Source organism: Passer domesticus, chromosome 4 (genome assembly GCF_036417665.1).
Source record: "Passer domesticus isolate bPasDom1 chromosome 4, bPasDom1.hap1, whole genome shotgun sequence".
In the NCBI taxonomy this organism is placed as follows: Eukaryota; Metazoa; Chordata; class Aves; order Passeriformes; family Passeridae; genus Passer; species Passer domesticus.
Genome location: NC_087477.1, coordinates 69,863,425 through 69,883,814, shown reverse-complemented (window position 1 = coordinate 69,883,814; position 20,390 = coordinate 69,863,425). Strand labels below are relative to the sequence as shown.

The 20,390-nt window shown below is 41.9% G+C and overlaps 1 protein-coding gene and 1 long non-coding RNA gene across 9 annotated transcripts in view; one reads left to right on the top strand and one right to left on the bottom strand.

The window, feature by feature from the left end:
• The window catches only part of BOD1L1 (biorientation of chromosomes in cell division 1 like 1), a 36,680-nt gene extending 28,000 nt beyond the window's left edge, over positions 1 to 8,680 (bottom strand). For 2 of the 5 annotated variants that reach the window (XR_010361464.1, XR_010361465.1), the window contains exons 1-9: positions 8,086 to 8,678; positions 7,572 to 7,696; positions 6,171 to 6,361; positions 4,419 to 5,024; positions 3,805 to 3,951; positions 2,324 to 2,493; positions 1,367 to 1,490; positions 876 to 1,020; positions 142 to 217 (exon numbers count right to left, since the gene is read on the bottom strand). Coding sequence is in view for 2 of the 5 variants with exons in the window: in XM_064418631.1 (XP_064274701.1) it covers positions 142 to 217; positions 876 to 1,020; positions 1,367 to 1,490; positions 2,324 to 2,493; positions 3,805 to 3,951; positions 4,419 to 5,024; positions 6,171 to 6,361; positions 7,572 to 7,696; positions 8,086 to 8,280 (1,779 nt within the window). In the remaining 3 variants the exon portion in view is untranslated. Of the gene's footprint in view, positions 1 to 141; positions 218 to 875; positions 1,021 to 1,366; positions 1,491 to 2,323; positions 2,494 to 3,804; positions 3,952 to 4,418; positions 5,025 to 6,170; positions 6,362 to 7,571; positions 7,697 to 8,085 lie in introns of all 5 variants that reach the window. The other 3 variants (XR_010361466.1, XM_064418631.1, XM_064418630.1) reach the window with 3 other exon arrangements.
• Positions 8,040 to 20,390, top strand: part of LOC135299492 (uncharacterized) — a 39,947-nt gene continuing 27,596 nt past the window's right edge. For 2 of the 4 annotated variants that reach the window (XR_010361467.1, XR_010361469.1), the window contains exon 1: positions 8,040 to 8,148. This is a non-coding gene — a long non-coding RNA (uncharacterized LOC135299492). Of the gene's footprint in view, positions 8,149 to 10,016; positions 10,174 to 20,390 lie in introns of all 4 variants that reach the window. The other 2 variants (XR_010361468.1, XR_010361470.1) reach the window with 2 other exon arrangements.

The window sequence follows — 20,390 nt, the reverse complement described above, 5'->3', positions numbered from 1 at the left end:
AGATCACTAATACAACCGAAGGAACAGGCAGGGAAAAACTTATGAGTGAGAACGAATGCCATGATATGCAGTTTGGTGTGGACATACGAAAGAGTACTGTCAGAATTAAGACTGTAAGATTTATACTTAAGAGACACCTACCTCATTTGTCTTTTGCATTTCTTTAGAATCTTCTTCAGATGGCTCATTTTTCTTTCTGCAGCTATCTTCAGCATGCCTATAACAGGTATTTGGACAATTTAACAAATAATTAATTGGTACCAGCCTAACACTACTTTGTGAACTTTCTGCTTTCAAAGCTGAATGCAAGAGAGAAATGCCCACTAAAAATACAGAAAGAGAGCATGATCACCAAACTTCTGACTAACCAAAGCATCCACGTTTTTTTCTCTTCTAAAATTATATATATCAGCTTCAAAAACACCCTGAATACCCGTGCTTTTAAGTGGTATTAGTATGACGTTATTATTGTTGTTGTCCCTGTAAAATGGGTAAAAGTTCTCCTTGCCCCATATTTACCTATATGTAGACACTTAAGTACAAAGGCACGTATCTACATGAAACATCTATCTAAAGATGAATCCAACTTGACTTGCCTATTAGATGCACAAACATGTAAAAACTCTCCATCCTCATGCCTTTATTACCATTCTGTGAAAAACCACAAAGACTGCTACTGCAGTCTGAGTTGCAACATATTTAATCAGCTGTAATTTTTATGCCAGAATTTCATGCTTATTAGTAACAATACTATGCAAATATTTTAAGAAAAAACTGTTTAAATGGATAAGGCTAAGTACAAAATTGAAAAGAACCATTCCAATCTGCAAAAAGGATACAAAACATTAAGTTCTTTGGAGCAAACACATAAATACCTTGAATCTCTTTTTCTTTTTCTGCTCAGGGCCACTTTTTTTTCCAAAATTTTCTGCTCTTTAAGCACATCCTTAATGCTGGTACCAGTCGTTTTTGACTCTAGACTCTTTGATGAAGGTTCTTCTGATTGCAAGCCACTTTTTCCTAAAATAATACACAAATGGAAAAATACATACATATCATTATATAAGTGCTACAAATGGGACAGAAAGCAGTACAGAGAGTACTAAGGCATAGCAGAGAATAGCACTTAGATAGGTGTTAATTAAGCTAAAGCAGTGTAATAGATATATGAAAAAGTGAAGAAGAAATTCTGTATTCTTTGTATTATAATTTTTTTCTATTACATCACTGTTGATATGTTGGATTATTAAGGGAAGGAAATGGCTATAGCCCTGTGTGACCATTATTCAAAGCTGAATGGTTTTTTCCTACAGAGAGTAAGAGAGAACAGGGTGGTGTGGGCTACTCACAACTTTTCTTCTCATACCTTTAGCATTCTGATTTCCAGTTTTTAGGGATTTTGTCTTTTCTGCAGCCTTCTGTTTACGTTTTTCTTCAAGTCTCTCTCTGTTAATTCGTCTTCTGAGGAGTCTCTCTTCTTTTTCTTTGGCCTAGAGATACAAAACCAAGGAAAACAATTTATTATTAGGTCAAAGAGCATTCTTTGACTACAAATATGTCTGAACCCCATAGAAAGCAGAACACTGTAGCTTAAGGAAAATTAAAACATAAATACACCTTCGAAATCATATAAAAGCTAATGGAATCCTCGTCTATTTTTGTGCAGTTAAATTAGCTGAGTTCCAGAATTTCCTTGCTTCTCAACACTGCAGACTGAAGCCACACAACCTTCTCAAAGAACATATGTTTTATCAGTATGTACATACAATATATACATATTTATTATAAATATATGTATCTGGCTAACAAAAAATCTAAAATAACTGCTGCTCCCTCTTCTCTGTGCTGGTCCTTCTGCCACAGAACAGAGTGCACAGGCTTAAATCTCTGTTTCCATTCTCAGCAGTTGCAGACTTGCTACAAACTACTGATTTCATGGTCAGCAAGGACTAAATTTGTAAAGAGCTGGGGTAATGAAGTAGCCTGCAGTACTCTACACAATCCTGATCTACCAAAAAACCCTGCTGAAGGCAGGCTGCAGGTAGATATGGGTTACTTTTTTCATCCAAATTGTCACAGTATTTTGGGGGGAGGGGAAGGAGATGGAAAACTCTGTCATTGCTTTCACTGCCAGGAGCCTTTAAACTATAACCAGCAAAGTGCTGTGCTGGAAAGCAGATCATGCCATACTGATGGAAACCTGAAGAAAGGGCAGCTGCAGTACAAGATTTAAAAAAAACCCTGAAGGGAGAAGAAGCAGTGGAGTTTCTGCTCTAAAAAGTTTTGGGGCCAGAGTGTGAGCAGTGGTGAAACCCGGACTCACAATGGACTGCCGGCGCTGCTCTACGGTTCGCTCATCGTCAGAGTCGCTGAAGTACTTGGAGTACAGGAAAGGCTTGCGAACGTAAGCGTGCCGAACGGGCTTGGCTTTCCCATCACTCAGCTCGTTCGCGTGGGGCTTCGTCTTACTCTGGCTGCTCTTCTCCTCTTCATCTAAGGAAAGGTTGGTGAGCGTAGAGATATAATGACAAATTTGGGCAGTGCTTTCAACGTAACTTTTGAGAAGGCAAAGCTACTCAAAACATATCCACCATTATGTACTCTAAAACCAGAAACAGTTAAATCCTTTTAGTATCAAAATATCACTAAATTATGAAAAAATCAAAAGTGCATTGATGTGTTTGTGTACATCATTCAGCCAAAAAATTGCATGACAAGCCCAGGAATAAACCAGGACATGACAACTGGGCTTTTCCCTCTTGCCTCTAATCCTACTGCCCCTTTACACACAGTATTTAGGAGCTAGCTATGCATGAGAAGTCAATATAATTTCTGCTATGTAATAAAATCTAATTCTTCCCACACCAAAGAAAACACTACAGTATTTGAGTACATAAAAACTAGCTGGCTTACTGAAATACATACAGAAAACACACTGTTGGTTACACACACCTAAGTATTAATCAAGTAAAAATAAATAAATCTATTCCAGTTTTATCAGTATTACTACAAATAGTGCAATACTGTACAAATTATTTGTATTCATCAAACGTACACAAGGCTTGCTTTCATTTCATAAATATTTAGTCATAACTGAACACAATCTGTCATGTTTCAAAGTAAGACCAAAGCCAGAGAATACACAAGTGATTCAGTGCTTCTAAATTATATTTTTAGAGCAGAAAAGGTAGGCTGTGAGCATACTAGAGAGAACTCATTCAGGTACTAAGGCGTTCTGCACTATAAAGTGGAAAGTTTTATTAACTGCAGAAATCAGAGTCTGAAGTCTGTACTACAGAGGGAGAACCCAAAAGGCAACACAGTCAGTGAAACAACTTGGTGTTTCTGAACTTTTAAAGCTAGATCCATTCCTGTTCTTTCTACTGTGGCCAAACTCCTGAATCCTAAATCTCTAAACCCAATCTGATCTACAAAGTCAGCTACAACCACTACCCTGGGATCACAAAGCACTCCAGTGTTATTCTAAATTCATGGCAGCTGGAGGGAAAGAAACCCCACAGAACAGTGACATTCACCATTAAGTGCTTTTGTCACCTATGTAATACTGTAGCATAAAAAAAAGATTTACAATGTTTAGAATATACTATATTATATTAATAAAAATATTCAAAAAGTAAGTCCACTCCTCAACTTTTGCAACTGCACAATTATTATCCAGTTCACATTCAAAGCCTCTCTCATAGGTAGGTACAATATTGCAAATCCTCAATTTTATGACAGGCTACACCCAACAAAAGCATTACACACCCCTTATTTCCAGTTAACAATATAATTATTTTATACCTGATGTGATCTCCCCCTCTTCAGTACTGTCAGAAATTACAGGTTCCTCTTCACTCTCTTCTTCAAAGGAAGAAAGGTCACTGGTATGGACGGAGCTGACCGTGATGTCACTGAGTACATCCATATCTGAATCTATTAACATATTTTCTTGCAAAGGAAAAAGTAAAAACAAAGAGCTGTAAAAACACTGAGTCTCTTCAACTTTTCCTACCCAAACATCAATTTTGTCACTGAAAACAAAACTATGTTAAGAATTAGAAATAAGAAAACAGAATTATAACACTGTAATGAATTAACCAGGCTAAGTCAGGTTTATTCAAAACAAAAAATCAGTCTGAGGTAGAACTATAAGCTTTAAATGAGGACTGAAATTGTTGAGAGAACTTGCCAGATTAAGATGACCAATCACATACCTGAGAAATCAAAGGTCATCTGACTCCTAATTCAGGTACCTCAGCTAAGAGAGATGGATCAAATCCAAATGTCATTAGCAGACCAGTTTGCCAGAACTAGCAGAAAACTTACATTCTAAATATACTGATTCAACTCCTGAATTGACTTAAAAACCTCACTCCTTATCCATATTTTGAAGAAGAGCATTGCCCACACCATACCTTCTTTAGTGGTTTCATTTGCTTTATGTTTATTGCTATTTTTTTCTGGAACTAAGTGTTTCATTTGTTCTGACTCTTTTGCTTGCTTTTCTTCTTTTGACTTTGTAGTATCATCACTTTTCTTTGAATGATCAGATTTCTTGTCAAGCTTTTCCTTCTTTTCTTTTCTTCTTTCACTTTTTTCGCTGCCCTCTGGTTTCTTGTCAGATTTATCCAATAATTTACTCTTTACATCTTCACTTTCCTGTGGAATATCTTTACTTGTAAACATATTAGTATCCTTTGCTGAATTTTTTATTTCTTCACTTTGGCAGGGAAGCTCATTTAAATCTTCACACTTTGCAAGTGCTTCAGCCCCTTCTCCAGAAAGGTCACAAACTGCTTTCTCTTTGTCTGACAAGTCCTCTGCATTTCTCTCTTTATCAGTGCTACCATCCACACTCTGTTGAGATGAGAGTTTTTTAGAAACTTTGTCATTGTTCTTGGGATTGGAGGTCTCTGTTGAAGCCCTGGCAGCACTTGCTTCTTGATTAAGAGAAGTTATTGTTTCCAAAATGGACATTGCATCACTAGCTACATTAGCACTTGGAGTTGTAGCAGAGACACCTTGAATAGTAAGAAAGAACAGAGTTTTACTTCACCCTAGTTTCCATAATTCTGTTCTGATAGAAGGTTAAACATGTGAAAAGACACAGAACAAGCACTCTCTACAAAATACATATACCTAACTAAAATATTTGACTAATTTTGCCTTGAGAGATTTTGGCTAAAAAAAAAAAAGAAACAAACAAAAATCTCCAAGACACTCCTGCAGCAAGCACCATATGATTACCAGAGATCCATTCAGCTCTGTGACACACCACTGTTCCTGAGCTCTGCCTAGAGAAATGAGGATTGTCAATGGGAGGGACATCTGAACACAGCTCTTGCTCAATTTTACCAGTAGGATGATGACCCTGGCTAAAATACTACACATATAATATATATTCTATGTATATACATGTATATACACTACAAGAGAAAGTTGGTCGCTCACACCTCCAATATCTCCATGTCATGAAAAATTGACTTAGCATATTGACTAAATAACAACAGGACTATCAGAAATACCTTATCACTTTTCTATAATTTTAGAACCAGCTCTGAAGATGGACAACTAAGCATTAATTAGACTAGCACTGAGAACTGCAGCTGGCTTGTTAACCCATTTTAAAGGAAATGGGCCTCACAGGAAAAAGGCTTGGATTTAAATAAAGGTTACAAATAGATGGCTGTGGAGTCTCTTAGAACAGAAAAGAATGGACAACCACCTGCAGGAGTGTTTAGGAGTTGATACAGGTAATATTAGGACCTTAGCCATCCCAATTTTATGACACACAGCAACTGTAACTGCCTCTTAAAGAATTCTTTAATCTCTACTGACAGTCAATAAAATTGCGTCATTCTTCTCTTACAGCTCTATGTCTTATCTGATCCTATAACACTGAGACCAGCTTTTCTCCCCACCATAAAATGATTCCTCGTAATCTCAAGCAGAAGTGAGAGTGACATGGTCATGACAGTGTGACATCTCTTGTGCTTTCTACCTTTACACATAGAGTAAGAGACAAGTGCTCTGGCATGCTTCCTAGAGCTCAGCTTGCTAATAACTGATACTAACAGTGTTATGGTAGCAGAAAACCTAGTCAATGATTCTGCTTTCTTAAAACCCATTCTTTTGTTAACAGACTGCTCAGAGAAATAGTAGAATACCTTGTACTGTAACAGAAGCATCTGCTTTCTCCTCACTTGGAGTTGTACTGGGGCCTGCCTCCTCTTTGTGATTCAATGTGGCTAAAAATTCATGGACAGCTTTTTCCACCTGAGGTCTAAATGTGTGGTTGATCTTTGGGTCCACAACCTGAGAAATAATTCTGTCAATTCCCGATTCCAACATTCCAGACCTGGAACAAAGTTATGTAAATTAGTATGAAAAATTAGTTTTTAAGAACATATTAATGAAATATGATAATTTAGATGTGCTCCAATGAAACACCAATGTTTTCTGAGCATTCCCACAGCTATGCATTTAGCCTGGGCCGTACCCATAAGAAAAAGAGAAACAAAACAATCCAAGCACATGGAATTAATACAATAAGCAGCCTGTTGTTACATCATTAGTGATTACACTTACAATTGCTATCAAACTGCAAAAACCATATTTTGGAAAAAAAATTAGAGGAAACCTTGTATTAGCAATTACCATAGCAAAATAAAATATAGATAGCACGAGGCATAAATAACTACTAAACCACTCATCACTACCCTAAGTTACTTTCTGCCCAGTGTTAGGTGGCAAATTCTGCAGCTTTAGAGAACACATTTAATCTTCAGTAAAACAAAACAGAAAAAAACCCCACAGCTATGAAGCTTATCTCTTTAGACCCCTGTAGTCTGTGTTGCATCCCTGTGTGACACATGCTATGTCTTGTCGTCATTGCTTCTTTAACGAGAAAGAATGGCTGCCCCCCTCCCTACAAACCAAACAATCCTCCACCACAGCACAAGTTTGCTCCCAAATCTGTGTTTTAACCCAATTTAATGGCCAAACTCATGGTACTTTATAGAAATTTCCCAATGTTTCTTGTGAGTCTAAAATTTGAGAAGAAAGACTGGAGGAATCTTCATGAAATAACGTAATACATGTTAAAGTGTCTGACATAATTTTAACACAACACCAGTTATTAAAACCTCTTCTGTGTCCAGCTAGATTTAAATCTGTTTTTCTATTTTGTGACTTTAGCTTTATACGTTGCAGAGTTTAGTTGGTGAAATGTTTCTCCTCAGCTCTACAAATGATAATTGCAATTTTACCACTACCTCTCTTAAAAAAAAGGTAGCTTTAGTTAGGGGGTTACATCCCAATTCAAACTCGAGGTTTCCCCCCCCCGCATAAACTTGGATCAGATCAAAGAACTTCTGCAGTCTTATTCTGACTAATACTGATGGTGACTTACTACCTCCAGTAGTATTACATTTGAAACACTGTGAGGGGAAAACAACCCAACTTCTTCAGAGGTTTCTGTGAAGAAAGCAACCTACTTTGACCCAGACACTCTGTCACCTATCACAGAACACAGGCATGTTCAGAGAAACCCCAGAGCTGTCACTTACTTGAGAACCTGCTGCCTAATGTTATTCCTCAGCTGGTTCTTGTTGAGATGAGGACTCCAGGTATGAGTTGCCAAATGGTTGGAAACAAAGTTGTCAACGCGCTGTCTCAGATTCTGGTAGGCCGGCTAGAAAGCAACAGCAGAGACGTTGGTCTGGAAGGATCATGGGAGCGGCTGTTATCCTGCCGGCGGCCAGGCTGGTACACAGGGAGCCCCGCCGGACCCCCGGTGCAGTGCAGGCGCAGCCGCTGCCCCGCGGCGCTGGCAGCGCGCTGAACGCTGCCCGGCCGGACCCTGCGCGAACCAGGGCGTACGGCCGAGCCTGCACGGCCGGCCAGCCCGCGCTCCCCGCCGAACGCGGGGCTCCGGCTGCGCCCCCGGCCGCGAGCGGGGCCGGAGCCCGCGCGGGCCCAGCGGCCGCTCCGCTCCGCCGAGCGCGCTGCCCCGGGCCGGGCCCGTCCCCACCGGCCAGAGCGCTGGGAGCCCGCCGTGCCTCCGCTCCCGCCCGCCCGCACCTTGGTGTCCACGTCGGCCAAGCAGTCGCGGCGGAACTGGTCGAAGAGCCCCTGGCTCTTGAGGTGGTTAACGATCATGGAGACCAGCTCGGGTTCGGCCGTGCCGCCCCCCGCGCCGGCCGCGGTCCCCGGCAGCGGCGGCGGCTGCTGAGGGGGCGGCGGCGGGGGCGGCGGGGGCTGGGGGTTGGTGGCCATGGGGGCGGCGGGGCGGCGGCTGCTGCCGGCGGTGCCGGCCGGGCCCCGGGACGGGGCTGCTCAGCGAGCAGCGGCGGCGCTGACCCCGGAAGCGGAAGGGGACGGCGGGAGGAAGCGGCGCGGGGGGAGGCGGAGGCTCCGCCGCCGAGAGCGGCGCCATGGGCGCGGGACGAGCACTGCCGGGGCCGCGCGCAGCCGCCGGGGCCCTGCACAGGGGCGGGGGGGGCGGAGCCGCTCGCGGCTCCCGGGCCGGTGCGACCCCGATCCGCCGGGCTGAGGGGGGAGAGGAGCGGCCGCGGCGTCGCTCGGCCTCCGCCCGCCGCGCCCACGCTCCCCCCGCGTGGCGCGGCCTCCGCCGGGCGCTGCGGGCACCGCGGGCGCGCCCCTCTCCCCCGCCGCCCCGCGCCGCTGCCGCACTCCCGGCGGCGGCCCGCGGCCCCGCCCTGCGGCCCGCCCCTTCCTGCGCCCGCCGCCATCACGGTGCGGGCGGCGCCGCGCGCTTCCTCCCGCAGGGACGGGGCCGGGCCGCGGGGGGCGGGGCCGCGCGGGGGCACCGGCAACGGACCGGGGCCGGGATCGGGATCGGGACCGGGATCGGGACCGGGACCGGGACCGGGACCGGGACCGGGATCGGGATCGGGATCGGGATCGGGATCGGGATCGGGACACCTGGGGGCTGTTCCTGGCTGACAATGGGCACTGCCTCCCCTCCCGCCCCGTCTGGCCTCACGGGCCGCTGCCGCCGCAGTCCCGGAGGAAACGGCTGGAAGATGATGCTTAGCTTGAATTTGAGCTTGCCACCTTTTCATATCAGTGTATTCTCATGTGCTCTTGTAAAAGAAATGTTTTCAACCAATTTCTTGTTTCCTGGTTACCTGCTTAACCACTGTTTTTCATGTGTCAGTGTTACGGACACAACTGTCCAATGTGCTGAGATTCAGATTAGATATTAGAAAACATATTTCTCACTATTTTGGTGGTCAGGCATTGCAATGGGTTGCCCAGCAAAGTGGTGGAACCACCATCCCCGGAATTGTTTGAGGCATCTGGACCTGCTGCTGTGTGATACAATTTAACCTGTAGCCCCTGCTATACATGTTTACCAACTGGTTATGGCCAAAGTTGCTTTTGCATTCTCTTTTAGGACAGTCTAACTTTTAAATATTTTTGACATATATTTAAAAGTTTCCTAATATCTTCTAAATGAAGTAGACAGCAGATGTAGTTCCAGATGCAGTTCCTAAACTTAAGGCAGTATTTAAATTGCTGAGGAAATACTAAGATACGAGACAAAGAGAAATGAGATGTATATGATATTGTGGGAGCAAATCGTTACATGGCTGCAGGCTGGACAAGCACATGAAAGTACAAGTCACAAAATTCAGGGAAGGTGCTTGTGGCTCAGAATGTGCCTGCTCTGGGCTACTGGGAAAGTGTTTTTTTCTCTTTCTAGCTCTAGGCTTGCTTTTTGTCCCTGAATATGAGAATGATTCCAGGGCTGGGCAGACCCATTTTGGCCATTGGTGTCACGTCAGCAAGCCATGCAACTTGTGATTTCAGAGTAACATATTTTTGTCTCATTTTTGTCTAACTGGGGGCACAAATGACATGATTTTCACCTGAAGCAGAAATAGGAATAAAATGATGAATAAGTATGATGAATTTGGAAATACTGTTACTTGTAGTAGCATAATTAAAATTAAAACACTGGCAATAGCTTACTCTTTCTTTTTTAGACAATGTTGCAGAAATCTTATTCTCTGGATGCCTACCACAAGCATCAAATTCTGAGTGGACAACATGCCCAACTGATTCTATGAGTATTCATAGACTTAAACTCTCTTGAGTTCAGTTCATACCATAATTGATAAAAGTGGTAACTGAACTTGACAGGTTAGTTGATGTTTTCTGGTTTCCATTTTTCAGTGAAACACTTTGTATAGTTTTTTCCTAAAAAAAAAAAAAATTCATGCTGTGTATGCTGATAATGAATCTAAATTTATGAAGTATCTGAAATCCAGATGACAGCTGGATTAAGAAAGTAAAAAAAGAAGGTGAAAGTCCTTCACTTTGCATGGGAGTCGAGGATTAATCTGAACAAATTTGGTAGTGGTAGGAGATGCCCTTCCTCTGTGATGAACTCTGTTGCAAAATTCTGTGCTCTGCAGAGATAAAGTACTGCAGTCAGTACTGAGCATACAAAGGTGATGTTCCTCTTTAACCACTGTAGTCTTTTACAGACAAGAGTACACAGAAAGGGGAGTTCTTTAGTAACATTTTGAGTTCTGTAGTAAAAATCAAGGCTTTTCAAGAGGAATAACTGAAATGCCTGATTCTTGGATAGTAAAAACTCTAAAGCTGCCCAACACCAACAAGAGATCTGTCCTGGGTGAATTGCTCACTTCTTCCTCTACATATGTGGCAACATGTCTGTGCCTTGCACCATCTGTGTTACCATCCATTCTCTGAGGTTTATTATCTTTTAGTGTGTAGCTTATTGGTATGTTTGTTATGGCACAATAAACCCCAGAACTGTGGATGCTGAATTGATTTGTTGTATGAATGTGCATTGCCTGATGCATATTTCATTTTTGTTTCTCCCTATGCATAAACAGTATACTTTTATGAATGTCTCTAGTTAGAGAAAGCCTCATATTTTCTGGTGCTTACTGTTGCGGGATTTTTCTAAAAAAAAAGGCAAAATTATGCCTAGGAGCAGCACTAGTAATCACAGTCTAGTCCACTGTGTTTTGGAGCAGCAGAGAAATGGTGCCAGCATTGCTGAGGTTTTATGCTTCATCAGTAACAGCATATGTGGCTTCAGCTAAGCTGCAGCATGAAATGCTGTAGTTGCAGACTGAAATGTAGCCAAGGCACGGACTGTACCTTCAGCTGTGATGTGACTGGAGTGATGTCCATATCCTTACATGGGAATAGTTGCAGTAGATAAAATGTTATTGGGCTGCCATAAATGGAGGATATGATTCTGTCATCCTTTTTTTTTTTTGGTATGTAAATAAGAACATTTGGATAAATTGTTATTTAATAGTGCTTGAAGTGCTCTTTCTGGCTTTGTAACCATGTTTTCTTCCAGGTGTCAGTCATGTTTTTATTTGTTTGAACAGGTATATATATATTTTATTTGGCTGGCAGTTAGATCCTGTGTAAAATGTGAAGCTTGTGGCTTAAGTGAATTATCTGTAGAACAATTAATGTATTTTGCTTCAATGGGAGGCTGCCTGTCCTAAGTGTTTTCTACAGGCAAGCCTTTGGCAAGTGCAGAAATGAAAACAGTGACTAGACAGCACATTTTAAAGTGATGAAAGGAAATGTTTAATTTGGAGTAAGCTGTAATGATCTTGCACTGACATCTCTAGAACTTTATGGTCACTTGTAAACAGATTCCTTGAGCAAAACTAAAACTACCATGAGCCCCTGGTTCTCCCAGCAGGGAGAGCAAGGTAATTGTTGTTATTAATGCTTAAGTTCAGCAGAGATGGTCATTTGGTGGCTCCTCAAATTTAGCAAGTTAAATAGATAACTGGTTGTATTTTCTGGGAAGATTGTCTGATTAAAGTTTGAGAAAAAGTTGAGAAGTCTTATAAGTCACATTTCATCAACCTGCATTTTTAATGCTTTTTATTGATATGCAGAGACATTAACTCATTTTATTTTATATATCTTAACATGGTAGAAGCATTTAAAGTTACAGATCTGAGTAAGTAACTGAAGTAAGTATCTGAAAAGTTAGGATTATTTTTTCTGATTTCATAACTTCAGTGTGACACCAAACTCACACATAATGCTTTTTAAAGTACATTATTTTGAAGATACAGGTATGCCTCTTCTCCATTTTTCTTATTTTATGTCTCTGTCAAAGTCAAGAAATTGAGTTTCTGGATGCCCAAGTTTTGTGAGATGAATAGAGCCTGTTTAGAGGGTGACATTTGAGAGCAGAAAAAAATTACTGTCACAAATAACTTTCATACACAGCGTTACTTGATTTTTTGTTGTTGTTGTTGTTGTAACCGAGGAATCTTCAAGGGCAGATGGAGCCTTGACCTGCCTGTGAGAGGAAAGCCCATGTGTGTGGCCATGCCTGTGGCTGGTGATGCAACGTTTGTGTTGTTCACTTTCATGGCACTGAGGGAAGGGACAGGCACACTACAGCTTCCTTACCTCTTCACAGGCAAACAGTGACTAATGGATGTAATATTGTTTGGATTGTTATTGGCATCTAGGGAGTCGGACATCTAATTCCTGCTAATGTGATTGATGATCTCAGCATATCTTTTTTTTTTTTTCTCTTTTTCCTTGCCTTTCTTATTTTCTTTTTTGAAATGTAGGTTCCTGCATGCTGGAGAAATACCACTTTATTTCTCCGTTCTGGTGAAAAACGTTAGAAGGAGTTACTGTGCTCCTTTTAATAGAGTTTTTACTTTGGTGCTTGTTTTTGACTGGAAAGTACATGTTTTTGCTATTTGTGTACAGGGAGACAGAGAAAACTTAATGGAAACTTGTTCTCCAGAGAGAGCACAAGAGATTACACATTCTTTCTACACTCTTTCACTTTTGCCTAAATGTAATTTTAATGGTAAGGTAAAATGGTACAGCTTAAACATGAAAGCAGAGTGAATGGATACACAACAGCATGACACATTTTATATCAGCATTCTTTGCTGACTACAGCAAGGTGAAATCAAGGTGGAGGCATTGCTTAAATGGAATGCATGAAGCTTAAAGTAGAGCTGATGGACTGAATTTTGCTTTAATTTATACCTGATGTAGTTCCATTGAAGTCAGCAGGGAGATGGATCAAAGCAGGACTTTGCTACTAAATAATAGGGTGCTCAAAACTGTTCATGCCATCATTTCTGCAACCTTGGTTGTAATCCTCAAGTAAAAATAAGTTATTGTATGTAGTTCAAAAATAATATTTTCTGTGGAAAATTTTTAAAGTGTCATTTAGGAAAATAACAAAAAATAAAACCCAATAATTTGGGCTTTTGTCTTGTTATCTTGGGAGTGCCAGGGGTCTGGAGGAATAGGAATGGTTGAGTTACACATCAACAGCATTCTTCTAGGAGAGGTGGGGTGGAGGCAGGGAAGGAGGTGGGTCGCTGTTGCTGTTGCTGCCATGCTTGGTTCCTGGTGCTGCTGAGCACTCAGGGAACGCTGTCACTGCTAAGGTGGGGTGTGTAAAGGGGCCGGGTGAAGGGCTGCAGGTGAAACCCCACCCTGCTGGGTCTGGCTGCACACTGGGGCAGTGGCTCACGTGCAGTCAAGGTGCACCCATTGCCAGTCTGCTGCAGGTCCCACTGGAGCCCCCAGCACACGCCTGCCATCCTTGCTTGTCTCTCTGCCACAGGGGCAGAGAGAAAGGAGCATGTTGCCCATCTGAGGCTGACACACTGTAAATGCAGGTGGAGTGTCTGAATGGGAGTTGAGATTTACTGCCTACCCAGAGGAGTACCCCCAAGCTATTGCACTTCAAGGACAGCCCTTGGGACTTGTTCTGAAGAATGTGGAAAATGTGAGGAAAAAAAAAACCTTCAGTGAAACAGCAGAAATAATAATGCTTGCTCAAAATCTTTCCTCCTCACCTATTGATTTGCACAAAGATGATATGAATGTAATGTCTTTAAGATTTGTGCTTTTTTGCCAGGTTTCATTAAAATTGGCCAACCGTTTCAAAAGTTATGGGGCAGGGGTTGGAGAAAGACTGACAAATAGTAAAATAATTGTTTCCTGGGGAAAAAATATAATTGAAGCTTGGATCGACTATGATATATTGTGTGTGGAGATAACCAGCTCAGAATCTATTCAGAGACCAGCTGCTTTCTGAATAGGAACTGATATAGGAGTCAGACAAGGGGAAACAATTCCAGACGCACGCTGGGGAGTGTGAGAAATGCAAGGTTTCCTATTTAATTTGTTTAACCAGAGGAGAATGGAAAGTCAAGAAAAAGTATTAACAGTATTACCAATGCTAAGCCCCAACATTCACGCATCCCAATTTTGATTGTACAGTAGGAAGAGAGCATTTTTAAAATTTATTCTCCTGAATGTCTTGGGATTTTAGCTTTCATTTGCTCTTAGCAAGATTTTAAACCTTCCTGAAATGGAGAAGTGTCATGTTTGCTTCAGCAGTGGGATTAGTAAAAATACATTTTTGCTCAGTAAAAAGGAGCTAGCGAGGCTCTAAAGGAGGAAGACAACTTTGCAAGATCCTTTTTTTCCTGTTTTATAGATATGCTGGCTGGAAGAGAGATGGATGGCTGAAACAGCTCTGCTGTCACAGAACTGCTGGATCCAGCCAGCTTGGCTATAGCCCCTTCTGAGAGGAGAGGGCAGGACTGCTCTGTGTGCAGCCTTTTCTGAGCCTTGGGTATCACAAACAGGTCCTTTAGAGATTTTGTCCTGTTGTCTTTATTGCTGTGTGTTAGTGATCATCACCTGACTGGCTTTGTTAATGTCATAGAGCTTGTTTAGTAAAATGAATTCTTAAGAGAGAAGAGTTGCACTTCAGTAGATTCATTTTGGAGTTAGAAATGTAGGTGCTTTTGGTAGAAATGTAGGTGCTTTTGGAGTTAGAAATGTGGGTGCTTTGGTAGAGGGAAGGGAATGCTTCTGCATGCTGCAGGGGGACAAGGTGGTCTTTGGCTTGCTGAAAACGTGTGTCAGGTTCAGAGGCTGCTAGCTGAGGTGTCTAACCTGAGAAACGAGGACAGCTCTCACTGGACCTCAGACTGCTCTGCTACCCTCAGGTGATACATGCAGTGGGATGTTTTGCAGTGTTTATCACTGATAACAAAATGTTCTAGTCCTGCCAGGACAGCTGGCATCAAAGTAAATGATCAGTGGTGACAGTTTTCTCATTCTGGGTGTGGAGAATAGATGAAAACTTGTTTCTTTGATTCTCCATAAGTCTGAATTCCTTTCCCAGGACTGTTTGATTTCTCTTGTGAGAAAACAGTCTGAAATGTTCCAGAATTTTGATTGTATTTACATAAATGAAAAAAAGCAGTAGCTTTTTAAGAATACTTTAGTTTTCCTTGATTTCTAAAATAAAGAGGAGCAAGAACATGAAGCAAGAACATTTAGCCATGGAGAAAGCTAAAGAGGAAAGGATCTTCTTAGGACTGCTGCCTCCAAATCAGTCTGTTAGATTGTCCCAAAATTTGTCTATTCATATGAATAGAACAACTCTCTATATCATGATTTTGTGCCTCTTCTGGTATGAGCTTGGAAGGTATTTTTTTTCAACTTTGATTACTGAGTGATTGTTAATATCAGTTTTATTTAAGAACTGATACAAAGATCTCCCTAGCAAAATTTGGATTTTATTTTATTTTATTTTATTTTATTTTATTTTATTTTATTTTATTTTATTTTATTTTATTTTATTTTATTTTATTTTATTTTATTTTATTCTATTTCTAATTAAAATGTCCTTCTGTACATGCTTGTTTTAGCCAAAATTGTGATTTATCTCTTGTTGAATAGTCTGAAGAGACAAGATTATAAAAAATATGATCACTCCCCATAAACTAAAATCCTATGCAGCATAACAGAACTTTCTTTACAAGCCTGCGATAAAGTATCTCAAGAAAGGGAGTCAGGAGAAAGATACATGAACTTTCAGAACCCAATAAAAGCTGGTAATGGTGAAAGTTTGTGAAATCTACCATTCCCAAAAAACATCTGTAGCACTAGATTATGCCTTGACTTTTTCTGACACAATTTCATTAGTTGTAGTAGTAGAGTGCTGCATGTAAATCAGAGTGGGAGTTTACCTTTATGTGGCAGAGGAGGGAAGGACAGATTTGCCATATGCCAAATTTCTCACTTTGCCTGAGGGAAGGATTAAAATAATTTATTAGACAAGTAATCCAAAACTCTGGGACAGGTGGAAGTATTTCTAGATTCTCCTGGGATTGTATATTATAGATTACTCTTCTGCTATTAAACCAGGCAGAGTGAATAGGGAAGGGAGGGCCTCCAATATCTGTTTCCTCTAAAAAGCTAATATCAAGATTCTCATCCTGTTACAAAATAGCAAAGAGAGCCTGCTAAGGATTTCATTTAACCTTCCTTCCTTCCTTCCTTCCTTCCTTCCTTCCTTCCTTCCTTCCTTCCTTCCTTCCTTCCTTCCTTCCTTCCTTCCTTCCTTCCTTCCTTCCTTCCTTCCTTCCTTCCTTCCTTCCTTCCTTCCTTCCTTCCTTCCTTCCTTCCTTCCTTCCTTCCTTCCTTCCTTCCTTCCTTCCTTCCTTCCTTCCTTCCTTCCTTCCTTCCTTCCTTCCTTCCTTCCTTCCTTCCTTCCTTCCTTCCTTCCTTCCTTCCTTCCTTCCTTCCTTCCTTCCTTCCTTCCTTCCTTCCTTCCTTCCTTCCTTCCTTCCTTCCTTCCTTCCTTCCTTCCTTCCTTCCTTCCTTCCTTCCTTCCTTCCTTCCTTCCTTCCTTCCTTCCTTCCTTCCTTCCTTCCTTCCTTCCTTCCTTCCTTCCTTCCTTCCTTCCTTCCTTCCTTCCTTCCTTCCTTCCTTCCTTCCTTCCTTCCTTCCTTCCTTCCTTCCTTCCTTCCTTCCTTCCTTCCTTCCTTCCTTCCTTCCTTCCTTCCTCCCTCCCTCCCTCCCTCCCTCCCTCCCTCCCTCCCTCCCTCCCTCCCTCCCTCCCTTCCCTACCGCTCCCTCCATCTCCTTTTTTTCTCTCCCCCCACACCCTATAATTTTAAACTCCTGTTTAAGTGCAGCTACAATTTGCTTCTCACAATTACATTCTGCTGAGACACTGCTCTTGTGTACTTGCAATGCTATTTAAGATGTCTGTTTGCACTAGCATATGAGCAAGCTAGGAAAATGCAAATAGTGTATTAAATGAACAGGGATTTTGCTAATTTAAAAATTAATTTTATGCATTTTTGGGTCCTTTTGCTCCTGGGCAGACAAAGGAAATTTAAGTTATGGATACCAAATTTATTCCATTTATTCATCTAGGCTTATTCTATTCTTCATATGAGCTCCCCAAAGACACATTTGTATAAACAGAAGCATCCTAATTAAAATTGCTAGGGAGTCATGATCTGTTTAAAGTCTCAAAGCACAATTTTACTTTTAGCCTTTATATTGTGATAGTGTAAAAGAGCAAAGTTTCTCTTGGAGGTTTAAACATAATGAGGTGAAAATTTTCTTTAAGTATTTGCTATTTGGCTGCATGCTGCTCTTATCTCTGCTAACATGCACCTGATTTCCTTTTCTATCTTGCCTTTGTTCATTTGTAAATCTCCAGCGGTCTTTCATGTTTTTTAAAGGACTGAAAAACTCATTAAAACTTTCCAATTGTTTATTTCCTTGTGCTTTCTCATTTAGCCCTCTTTTCACAGTTCCTGCAGTTTGACTTAAAGTAACAAACTTTAGACAGTTCAGGCATACTATTGTCTCTACCAAAAGTATTTGCAGGTCTATTTATTGCCAATATTTATTTCTTCTGCTGATATACAGGCTTAGTTGTTTCTTTTTTTAATCTAATGTCTTTATTTCCCAAACAAGGACTATATAATTCAATTTCTTCCAGTCTGCAGCAATGGTCTCCACATGTTTTTTTGCAGGATGACAGTTCTCTTAGTTTTTTCTCCTTGTGTCTTCTCCAAGATGCTGTGTCAAAGTCTTCCATGGAGGACACCTGTGTAACTCAATAGCTACATATATTCAAACCATGTCTTCAGTGAAAGAAGCTCTCCAACGTTTATACCACAGGGCACATTCCCTCCAATATCCAGAAAACTTAAATTTGTTGTTGAGGAAGGTGTTTCCATGTTCTCTGTAAGAAGAGGTAGGCAGTAATCTACTGAGCTCCTCCAACTTTCCTCAGCCCTAAATTCACCTTTACAACAAATCACTTTGTGCGTTGGTGTGTGACTTAGGCGTTTTGGCAAGAGTCTGAAGCAGGCAGGATTCTTATGCCCTCATCAACAACACACATATAATAGCCAGTTTGGGATTTGTGTGCCACTTACTGCAAAATGGCAACTCTGAGACACACTTCAACAGCTTCTTTAGTGGTTGATAATCTGTTGGCTAGGAAGGAGGGCAGGAGAAGGGCCAAACCTACCTATATGAAATAATGAAATTACAAAGTAAGTAACTCGCTTAGAAGTCATGAATACAAGTTAGCAGTGACAGACTAGCAGGTTCAGTATATATGCTTGCACCTGCAGCACAGACAGCTCTTTTCACTTTGAGCATTATTGCAGCAACATTTTTTTCACAATAATAAATTATTTTCTGACAATTTGGGAGCTCCTGGTTTTGCTTAACATACAGTTTTGAATAGAATAGACTAGACTAGAATAGCATACTACAGTTGGAAGGGATCAACAAAAAAACTCTTTTCCAGCAGTTTTACCAGTTCAGGGCTGAACAAAAGTTTATAAACATGTTGTTTAGGGCACTGTCCAAAGGCAGTTTAAACCCTGATAGGCTTTTGGCATTGACCAACACTCTGGAAGCCTTTTCCAGTGTTTGGTCACCCTCTTGGTAAAGAAATGCTGGCTAATGTCCAGTGAGAACCTCCCCTGGCCCAGCTTTGAGCCATTCCCACACTGGATACCAGGGAGAAGAGACTGGCATCTCCTTCTCCATCTCCCCTCCTCAGGAAGCTGCAGAGAGCAATGAGGTTGCCCTTCAGCCTCCTTTTCTCCAAACTAGACAAGCCTTGAGTCTGAGTCCTCAGCCACTCCTCACAGGACATTCCTTCCAGCCCTTTCAGCAGCTTTGTTCACCTCCTCTGGATGCATTCAGAAACCTGAACATCCTTCTTGAACTGTGGGCCCAGCAGAGCACACAGGGCTCAGGTGAGGCCACCCCAGGGCTGAGCACAGCAGGACAGTGACCTGTTTTACCCGGCTCTTGTGCTGTGTTTGATGCACCCCAGGGTGGGGTTTGCCCTCGGGGCTGACAGGGCCATTGCTGGCCCACACTGAGATGATGTTGGCCAGCACCCCCAGACCCCTCCTGCAGGGCAGCTCTCCAGCTGCTCCTGAGTTGGGGGAGAAAGGGAGGGACTCCTTTGGCCAGTTGGAATTCAGCATGGTTCCTGTGCTGGGGTTTAATGCAGAGCTTGGCTGCTGACAACATGGTGCTAGACCACACAAGATCTTTTGGGGCAATATGAAAGTAATCTCTCTCCATATGTGCTTTTACTTTGTGTTGTTTGGCTCTGTTCTCAGAGACAAATGAGGCCCAGTCCAGTGTCCAGTGGCCTCTTGCAGTTGCCCCTGAGCACATCAGGCTGCGTTTTCAGGTTGGAGAAATGTAACATTTTGCTTTCAATTCAACCCTGAATGAAAAAAAAAAACAACCCAAAACTGGGGTAGGGGAGAAAAGGAAAATAGAAAAGACAATACCAAAATTTATATTTTAGGGGTTATATTTTTACATATTTCTAGTAGTGTGTACAATGCATGCCTTGTTGGAATAGACTGTTTTGTTTCAGCAAGAAAACAAAGCAAGTATTTCCTTGAGTATTTGTTCTCTCTTGACAGTATGGAAAGGAATTAGCACAACATAATGCTGCCTAGTCTCCCTGATAAAGTGTGAGGCACTGCTCCGATGTAGCTTGATTTCCTTCGGATTATCCATCAGTGATTAGCTCTGGTATTTAGGAGCTCTGGTTTGAACTTTGCCTCTGTGGTTCAGGCGTTTATAAGGTCCCCATACACAATTTCCACTGAACCTGGATGTCTCTGCGAGTCCCCGGCGCTGCCCTGGGTTCGGCCAGGAGGTGGCAATCTCTACTTTCGGTGAGAACTTCGGGAAAGTTGTGCCCCACAGCCCCAGCTCTGTTCAAAGTGCTGCCTCTGCTCTGCGTCGTGTGTTCTGACTGGCAGCGGGACGAGATCTCATTCCAAATCTCTCTTAACATTTGAACGCTTACTTAGTCATCAAAGCATGTCTAAAAGCAGAACTTAGAAAGCCTGTTGCTTTATAAGTCATAGTTGTTCCTTTCCCATTCCCAGCTGTCAATTACAGACAGAAACTCCCACAATTCAAAACTCAGCCATATAAATCGAGTTGTGTGTATCATATCTTTTACTGTGAACCACAGACATTAATTA